The sequence below is a fragment of the Limulus polyphemus genome, unplaced genomic scaffold (genome assembly GCF_000517525.1).
Source record: "Limulus polyphemus unplaced genomic scaffold, Limulus_polyphemus-2.1.2 Scaffold472, whole genome shotgun sequence".
In the NCBI taxonomy this organism is placed as follows: Eukaryota; Metazoa; Arthropoda; class Merostomata; order Xiphosura; family Limulidae; genus Limulus; species Limulus polyphemus.
Window position 1 is genome coordinate 514259 of NW_013666082.1, and position 10681 is coordinate 524939.

General features: G+C 31.7%; 1 protein-coding gene across 2 annotated transcripts in view; it reads left to right on the plus strand.

Moving 5' to 3' along the window:
* Nucleotides 1-5469, plus strand: part of LOC106458487 (irregular chiasm C-roughest protein-like) — a 134343-nt gene extending 128874 nt beyond the window's left edge. For both annotated transcript variants that reach the window (XM_022384715.1, XM_022384716.1), the window contains one exon: nucleotides 2202-5469. In XM_022384715.1, coding sequence (XP_022240423.1) covers nucleotides 2202-2486 — 285 coding nt within the window. In that variant the 3' untranslated portion in view covers nucleotides 2487-5469. The remainder of the gene's footprint in view (nucleotides 1-2201) is intronic.
* Nucleotides 5470-10681: the final 5212 nt, after the last annotated feature.

The window sequence follows — 10681 nt, forward strand, 5'->3', positions numbered from 1 at the left end:
TGGAGAGTAAAGGCATTTATTTCTTATTTTATTGCCAAAATGTCTAAATTTCTTCAGGATACACAACAAATTATAAAAAAGAACAAAATAATGTTGGTTGAAACATAGTGATGCTAACTAGGACAAATAGGAAGAAGAAATATACTTAAAGTAATTAAGATGAAATTACTGATTATATAAAATAAATGATAAGAAATATTAGCCTGGGTTAACAACAAAATAAGAGGATTGTAACAGAGAGCTTATCATTTCTATCAAGGTGATCTTCCTTTCCCGCATATGTCATGGAAGTAGGTTGTGTACACGTGACCTGTGTTGCTTTTCAATACAGATATTATTCTTTTTTATATTGAATACTTCGCTGGGCCACTTGGACGGATTTGGTCACTGATATTTATGTTTGTGAATTCTTGACTATTACAAAACGCCACACTTTGATTACCATGTATTCATGTGTATTGAGTTAATTAACTGTCTTTATAGTAGTGATATTGAACTATTTGTGTACCTAAACTATTGTCCCGGCATGGCCAGGTGATTAGGACGCTTCACTCGCAATCCCCGTCACACCAAACATGCTTGCCCTTTCAGCCGTGGGGGCGTTATAATGGGACGGTCAATCCCACTATTTTTTGGTAAAAAGAGTAGCCCAAGAGTTGGCGGTGGGTGGTGATGACTAGCTGCCTTCCCTCTAGTCTTACCCTGATATATTAGGGACGGCTAGCGCAGATAGCCGTCGTGTAGCTTTGCGCGAAATAAAAAAAAACTAAACCAAAACCTAAACTATTTACCAGTACTTAAATATTTCGGTGTTTAACTGTTCATGTATAAATAAATACATATGCATCTATCTATTTGTCGATATCTATCTGTTGGTGTGGAGAATTATTGTTTTATTATTCAGCCATCCGTAGCTAATTAGTTTATATATTTTTATCTGTCTATCTCTGTAATCTCCCCAGTGGCACAGCGGTATATCTGCGGACTTACACTGCTAGAATTCAGGTTTCGATACCGGTTGTTGGGCAGAACACATTGTGTAGCTTTGTGCTTAATTACTAACAAACTATCTCTGTAAATAATGTTTATATTTAAGTTTTTATTCTATGATTCTATTTTTATTTATTTATTACTTCTCCGCTAGTATTTACTCGTTTATAATTAATCACCTCTATCGAATTATGGGTATACATTTAAAGATGCCCGTCTAATTATTAGTCTTTATGTAACTATCTCAATTTGTCAGTAATCATTTCACCTTACTTAACTTAGCTATTGTTGTTCTTCCTTATCGTTTACCCATCTCAGTCTTTCTAATTATCTACGTCAATCTATCTACTTATTTGACCCCATTTATATATGTATAATTAATTATTTATCTTTCTATATTTTTTTAATATATTGAGCTATTTCTCTTTATCGAATTTTTTACGAGTCAGGCGTGGATTGAAGTTTAGAATACTGTGAATCTATGATTTGGTGCAGTGAGTGACAGTCAAATCCCACTATTCGGTTGATAAAAGAAGCGCAAGAGTTGGCTGTGGGTGTTGCTGAAGATCTGTCTGTCCTCTTGTCTATTAGCTCGACATTAAAGATAATTGTACGCAGATAGTCCTTGTGTAGTTTTACACTAAATTACAAATATAATAACAACAATAACGAATGATGTATGTATATAAAACTGTCTCTCTCTATCTCTAGTCATTTTTCTATATTTAGCTAAATCTCTGATTATTTATCTCTGTTTCACTGTGTTTATCTTTCTAATTATTTATCTATTTTTCAATTACACGTATGTATATACATAATCGTTTGTCTATCTTTTTGTCCACATTTACTTATCTAATGTTATTCTGTGTAATAATTCGAAAGCTAATTCTCTACATGAATGTACTTGACAATTCTTGACTGAACTTAATGTCGCTGATATATAATTAATTATGCTAGTTCAAGTATTTCTTTCAAGGAATCGGGATGTACATCCTGTAAATAAATGTATTTATACAAAATATAATATTTGAGTGAAATATATATATATATATTATTCTATTTATTATGTATATGTCTAATGATATGCTTTTTTAACTATGAAAATCGCGTTGTTTAGAAAGGCTTTATCGTGTTTTAATGATTTCTCACTTAGTATGTGATTATAAGTTTACAGCTTACATGTTTCAAGAGTAACTTTTAATATTTTTTAGGAAACACAAAATATCAACACCTATTCTCCTTTCGTGGACTACTCACAGGAATATCCTCAAAGAATCACTGGGCTTTCAAGTCGACCATCGTACTATTTGGACGATACTGGCATCCGTGATGGAGGTTATCAGGCAGATTTTTCTAATCCATACATTGGAAGTTCTCACTCGGACCTTCTTTTACCACAAGTTGCCCACTTCAGCCCACGGGATAAAACAAAGCATTATATCACATCTTCTAGTCAAGTTGGTCAGAGGACTGATGCCTTGGGAACAAACGTATGATGGTCCTCAATAAACTCTGTGTTTGAAGTCTATGTGTACTGTGAATCTTCTAAAACCAAACACTTATATATTCCGGAATTGGTTGCATTTTCATCTACTTTATCCAGTTTAAATAGCTTTGTACTTTATAATAGTATCATTCGACCATGTTCTACTTTGTGCTGAAAATTGACGAAGAACAAGCGTTCAAACTATAAACATGAATTTCATAAAACTTGATTAAAATAGATAATATATCGATTGTCTGAGGCATACTCTGACATTAAAGTGAGAACAGTTGAAAAGATTTATGACTTTTTAAAGACTAAAGGGATTTAACTGATAAACTTACTTTCGATAATATAACAGTGAACTTCCAACATCTTGGAAACTACCTAAAAGAAAAAAAAATAATGTCTTATCAAAACATGATAGCCATTCTTTTGTTGTTAAAATATATGTTTAACCATGTTTAATTAAAAATTACAGCATAATTACAATCATCATATTGTTTGCCTGAGCAGTAAGCATCAGGGTTTATAATGATAAAATTCAAAGTTATTTCCGTGTGGCAGTTACGATGCAGCTAGCCGATTGTGTATCTTTGCACTTAAATAAATATAAATATTCTTTAATTATTTATGATAAATAAAAGGATTCATTAGAGAATTAAATTAGTTCTTGAGAAATTCATGAAACTTATGGATATTTCAGAATTACAATTTTCATTTGTCATACGTTTTTCACTGTTTACGGAGTCACATTTTTTACAACATCCTCTGCATGAGTAATGGCCGAGTGTGGCCGAATGGCTTGTATACTATTCTGTAGACCCAAGGGTCCCTGGTTCGCGTCGCCGCAAAATTGCGTTCCGTGTGTGCGTTATAGGAGTGAAACTCAAATCCCATTATGTGTTTAGAGCACCCCAATTCTTAGTGGTGGATGCATTTGACAAACAGACTTCCCTGTAATTTATCAGATTGGAATTATGGACGGCGAGTGCAAATAGCATTTGTGTAACTTTGCATCAATATCCAAAAGAAACCAAACCAAAAACATGAACACACATTGACTGCTTCTAGTCAATTTATATACAAAATACCAAATGTTTTATTGTAATAATTACTTCTGGTACAACACATTCGATTAACTCTTTACAATGAGTATTTTGTTAAGGTAAAAACATAAAAATTACATAATATGATGCAATATGCTCCCCGGTAGAACACGGATTAAGAGCTAAACAATGAAACATTTGTGTTTTCATCATATACAGAAGGTCAGTTACACTTTCATTTAGAAAATATTACTAATTTCACTTACTGGAATTAAATTAAATTTTCCGAACAATCACTCTGTATCTGCTCTTTCAACTTCTTAATAATGGCTTTCTAGTGATATTTCCAAGATATTAGGGGTCAAGATTTCTACGTTTTACTCCCTTTCTTATGAAAATTTCTATAAATCAGCTTATTTTTGAGGTCCATAACATATAAATTCACGCCTTAGCGAGCCAGAGGCACAAAATTCTGTTGGCACTGTTTTAGCGCAATAGAAAGGTAAATGATAAAATAACTTTGGTGTTATTCTACTCTATTTCGTCGTTTTTTTTTCCTCATAAAAACAACCATTTATTTCGAGGTATGGCTGGAAGCTTGAGACCCTTGGCTCTGAGAATAACGCTATTTGAAATGCTTTATGATTTGATTCTATAATGTTTATCGATATTGCTCTATGATAATTTCTCTGAGAATAAAATCATTCAACCCACTGTCCCTCTTCCCATTAAGTTTTGAAGGCATTTTGGAAGCCTTCCGGTGTAGTTTGTATTTATATTCTGAGCAGATCTTATAGTTCTAGAACCATCCCGGCTTTCGAAGAGAAAACGTTAGCTAGTTTACAAGCGTTTTTAAAATCTACAGATGTATTTCTGTATATCATCTCTGAACAAACAGTAAGGTAGCTCGTAACTTCATCTGGTAGCATCACTGATACATTTATACATTACCATTTCTTATTTTGCATTTCGTTTCATTAGCAAGACTATTTTAACAACTTGTAACAATAGAATCGTCTAAAATGTTTTGAAACAAATTTTTTTAAATACTGATGCTTTATGGCTATTACATTGCAAGGGTTTAACATGTCTCATTTGATTTAAGTATGTAAATTCAGAAAACGTATCAAATCGTACTGAATATAGTCTCAGACTCACAAGTAAAAGCATTATTGCGTTTAAATTATTTTTAATATTCTCTTATTATTGTTCAGATAGTCTTCTTGAACATCTTCATAATAACAGGTCATGTATGCGTGTCTGTGTTACTGTGTAAAAATTAAGATTTGATTTCTTTAATTAAGCTGAAAGTTTCATGATGTTAAACCTTACTTATTGGTTTTCAGAATAAATATTTTCATATGATTTTGCTTGTGTTATTTTCAGAATGGTGAACAGACGCCGGTGTTATTTTAAAATTAAACGCCCACGTTCATTAATAACAAATTTCTCTGAGAATAAAATCATTCAACCCACTGTCCCTCTTCCCATTAAGTTTTGAATGACTATTTATACATTAATGACTATTTGTACGTATCTGCTACACAACATCCATTGCAACTTTTTACTAACCCCTCCAATCCGTACACTGTATTTTACTGTTTTGTAAGTCAATTGTTATTGTTCTGTAACAGAAAGAACATTTTCTTGCACGTCTCTATAACAATCGTGATGTGTACGTGTCTGAGCTATTGTGTAGAAATCAACATTTTATGACCCTATAATCTTATTTAGTCAATTAAATAACAATTTCATCATTTAAGTAAATGTTTTCGAAACTTTTTTATCAAGTTACGAAAGAAATATTCCATTTTTGAAACTGCTTGTATTGTTAAATATCTTTCTGCATTTCTGGATTCCTGAGCTATTGTAAATAAACCATGTGTAACAGTTAAAAGTCTCTTTTGGCCGAATAATAAAGATTGACTACTGACCACTCGCAAAAAATCATCCAACTGATTTCCAAGTGATTAACTAGAATTAACTAACAAGGTTGGAAGCACTAGTAATCACATTCTTAGATCATATGTACAATGTGCAAACAAAAGGATAACACAAAAGCTACTCCAACAACCAGTGATCATCACATAAACCAAATAAACTAAAATGTACTCAAAGTAGAATCAAGTTAAAATTAAAAATGAGGAAAAATTGAAATGCAAAATTAACAATAAAATGTATTCAAATCTAATAAAAATAAAATAAAAATTACGATGTAGAAATGGATATTTAGAATCTAAACTTTTTTTAATAGACAGTAATCGTCTGGTAAAGCATGGAAAATTTGTGGTATTCGGGTTTACTGAAAAGTCTCAAAGTATCCTCAAAACGAATGTTCAGAATTGTTAACCGAAGAATAAATTGAACACACAGTAAAGGAAAACAAGAAAACGCAATTGTAACTTGACATAAAAGTTCTTTAGTAAGCACACAAACGCAATGCTTTGTTACTTAGCTGGTTAAGCCTCTTCTTCTGTATTTACTAGCTGCTGGGGTTGAACAAGAGCAAGATTAATAGAGATAAAGATATAGAATTATCGAAATACTCTACTTAAAACCTCTAACAAAACAAAGAAATTCAGATATCCCACACTTCTCTGAGTTACATACTTCAATGTCAACACGCAACCTTAATCCGAGCGTGATGTACAGGTTTCTGTATTGCATTTTACATAGGCTACTCTCCAAGATATTCATACATAAGCACATACACACTAGCTTGAGAATCAAATATAAAGATTGACTTATGTATTCCATCCCGTCAACACAGAGGTCATTAATTACATTCAGAAACTGCATGGAAATATACGAACATATAATAATAAAAATCAAAATACCATAAATCATAATCATAATAGACAGTGCAATACCGAACTGAATTCAATTAGTCGATGATAAAAACATAACCAGCCAGTTACTATAAAATAAAATTAAAACATTACAAATTAGAAAGAATAAAACAGAATTTAAAATATTAAATAAAATTGAACAGAAGTATGTGAATAGTTAAACACAATACAAATTCCACAGAATCAGAAGAAAATAATCAAAATATTTAAAGAGCAGTTTCAGTGAGTCAGTGAAGTAGATTATCATATGTTTCATTATTAACATTTAAAATTATTACTTGAAGGTCATTTTCGCCATTGTTATCTAGGACTTCTGGTAAATTGTACTTTTTCACCACATGCTGAATAGCTTTTGAACTCCGACCTCTGGCCATCTTTCTGACGTCTTTCCAGACTATTATTTCCATTAAAAGGCTTTAAGTACATTCATCTATCTTTTAACTAATCAAATATATGCTACATTGTTTAAATACATCACATTTTAGAGTTCCAAATGATGGGGTAACACGGACTATTATCGAATTGAACACGATGAACTCATCTATTTTTAAAGTGTGGTTTTGGATGGTTTACTGTATCTTGCATACATAAAGTATTCTTATGTGATGGGCATCCTGTCTAGTTATAATTTACAAACCTCATTTTAAAGTCAGAGTGGATTTTTAGTGTGGTACCGGTACTCTACGTTCTATTATGTACTACATATTTAAATGAGATAAATACAATACTACCATGTTCAAGTGTTTTTACCGCCACTTGGAATGAGTACAGCTTCGCTCCAAAAGGTCATGGCCCCAAAAGGGACCAAACAAGTATAAGTCTGTGAAACAACTGCTGTAGTTTACAGACTTTACAATTTCTCCCACACCAGTTTACGGGGCGATGCTAACTTCAAGCATGACACCCACAGGAAAATTTTGCAAATATGCATTTATACACATAAATACAAAATATTGTATACTAGTTTTAGAATTGTACAATATGATTGTATTTATACTTGTTACATTAGAACACCCTATCTTTACAATATTTAATAATGTTGAACAGCAGTGAACCTGAGTATCATATATAATTTGGTTCTTCCTTGCACATTAGTTACATTTACAATTACATTTAATTTCATATCATAAGTTCGACGTTAATGAATAATCAAACAAACACTAAGTAAAGACATTATATTTTCTACAGTAAAAATGTGACATAAGAAACTACAAATGCAAATAAATGAAGTTTGTGAAAGAGTTAATCAAGCGTATGTATTTAGTTCCTATATTGTGAGAGTGACATTTTATTGAAAATTTTAAATTAATGACTTATGCAATTAAACAACAGTTATTTTCGTAAATGTCATTTTCTTCCTCTTTGTCGGTAATTTTCATAATGATATGTTTATGTTAATTTGAATCTTTAAAAAATATCAGGAACTAATTTTACAAAGTATGTTGCATCAGCACGCAACGTATTCGATCTAAATTAGTTTTAGAAAAATATTTTTTTTCATACTCATAGTTTTATTTGAGGTCAATTTTCACCACAAGCATAGTATCATTATGAGGAAGTGAATTTGGAGTGTATTTTCTTTTTTCCCATTTATTTGCATGTAGTATTTAATAAAGTGAACATGCTGGGCTTTACTGTACTGTTCGTATAGGTACAGGGAATAGTTTGAGGGCTAGAATGTTAGATGTAGGACATGAGTTTTTAATTACCCCTAGTGACTCATCATAGTAACCTTTTGTTTTTCAGTTTTCTTTCTTTGTAATAATTTTCTATTAATACTATCAATAGTAGTTTAAGATGTTGGTGGTTGTGGGCTTGAACACTTCTACTAATTATTTTACTTGTATTGTGTATTTCTAATTTAATTTGGCATGTGAAGCTGGAGAATATCTGATAAATCTGATAAAGTGTATTTTGTCACTGCTGTGTGGATCTGCTGTCTTGTTTCCGAAAATACTTATCTTACAAGAGCTAATTTTACTTTTTATACATTGTAATTTGCACCCTAGTTCTATTTATCTATCCTTCAAATGAAACGTACTTCATTTGATCTATTTAGAGAAAAGTGACTAGGTATAATGTTTGTTCATTATAAACATATATCTATTGGAACTTTTAAGGAGAGCACTGGAATACTTGAAAAAAAATATTGTTAGAATCGAAGGATTTTTAACATGATGAATGAGATACTCTTCAGAAGCTCATGAGCCATTTTCAGTATTCACAGTAATTTTCCTTTAATTAACTCGGTTATGTATTACAACAAAAAGAAGTGCAGCTGTGATGAATGTATCGGTCAACAAGTGTATGATGTATGTACATTATTTCAGTTGCCTTTTTCAGTTTATTAATTTCAGTTGAAAAGTATTTTCTAAAGCAAATATTACAACCAATTAATATTATCACCAAAAACAACATTATGAATTCGTCTGTATTAGATCTTACGTCTTGCGTTTCTGTTGATAAACTAGCACAACAATGTCAGCATTGTATTATTCAAAGCTATTCAGCATTGTGAATGGTAATCCCAAAGCTCGAAATTATTTTCAGATTTTTCAGTTACTGAAATGGTGACTTAAATATATTACTTTTCATGCAATTTTAAAAAACATATTTCATTGAATCTCAGAAAAAAGAAAACTATATTATTCGATCCTGATACTTTAACTAAAGTCTCCGTCAGAGAATAAAACAGTGTAAGAACACTCAGTACAGCTAACTCAAAATGAGTCTAATTGTCAAATTATATCAAAGAAATGCATTTAGTAGCCTCTCATCCTTATACTTAGAAAAAAATTCAGTCTTATAGAATATAAACAATATGTTTCAGGTTAGACTCTGTTGCGTATATAATGAATATATAAATTATTAATTTATTAATTTCATAAATATAAATAAAAAGTTGATTGTTATGAAAATTAAATAATGTATAAAATGTCGCTCTTGTGGAGCAAACCGATATCATTGTGGTGCAATAAGTAATTTACATAGATAATTTCAAATATGAAGAATGAAGGCACACCACGAAATTGCAGAGTGTTGGAATATGTGAACATGGAGGAAATGGAACAATATATTTCACTTTTCATATGAGGAAATACCAGAGTTTCATAATTAAATCAAAGCCATATATTATACAAGAAAATTTATTCGCTGCACATTGGTAAGTAATAATCAAGTCCTGTTTATGTACATGTTATATTTATTTCTGGAAAGTAGATCAAAATTTACTATAAGAAGATTCTGTCAGTGTTTGTAACTTAAAGTGGCCATTCTTTATATTCATTGCTGAATATAAGATTGAATGTCTTTAGAAAAATCTCCATTTTGGAAGTTATATTATTCATACAGTTGATGTTATGGCTCTTGACTAGACACTCAGATACTGGTTGTTAATATCTCCAACGGGAAGTATTTGAATCATTCACTCAGTAGCCGCTATTTACTGAATCTCTAACCATGTAAACATGAATTATTAAAGTTATTTTAATGTCAAAATGTGATCATAATCTGTCGCAGAAGTGCACCCATAAATATTCAGAAGACTCACATTATTTCTAAGAAGAATATATTAGACTCCAAATCAACCAGTTAATATAGCAAAAGAAAACCGTTCACATCAAGTGACTTAAAGTTCAGTTATATCCTATAGTAGTTCAACTCTTTGTATTACGGACTTAAAATGTCGTCAAGAAATCTAAACTATTCACTTGTGTCATTGAGTCAAGTCCATCAAATGCATCATAAACTGTGCAAAATATACTATATCTAAACGTGGTTTATAGCTTTCTTTTGTTACGAATTGAAAAACACAGAATACAATGTTTGCTCTTAAATTTACGTTTGGGAAACATGTACGTATTAAGCAACATAATTAATATGTTACCATGAACATGAACAGCGCTTGATATACTCATTAACAAAAGGAAAAATAAATAAGAGAGATGGTTTGAATTTCGTGCAAAGCTACACGAGGGCTATTTGCGCTAGCCGTCCCTAATTTAGCATTGTAAGACTAGAGGGAAGGCAGCTAGTCATCACCACCCACCACCAACTCTTGGGCTACTCTTTTACCAACGAATAGTGGGATTGACCGTCACATTATAACGCCCCCGCGGCTGAAAGGGCGAGCATGTTTGGTGTGACGGGGATTCGAACCCGCAACCCACAGATTGCGAGTCGAGTGCCTTAACCACCTGGCCATGCCGGGCCAAAGAGAGATGGGCTGTGAATCTAAAGGTCAATGGTGTGCGACGCGTTGAAGCAAAATCGCTCTCTTTACTTTAGGGTTTTAGGTGTGTTATAAGAGT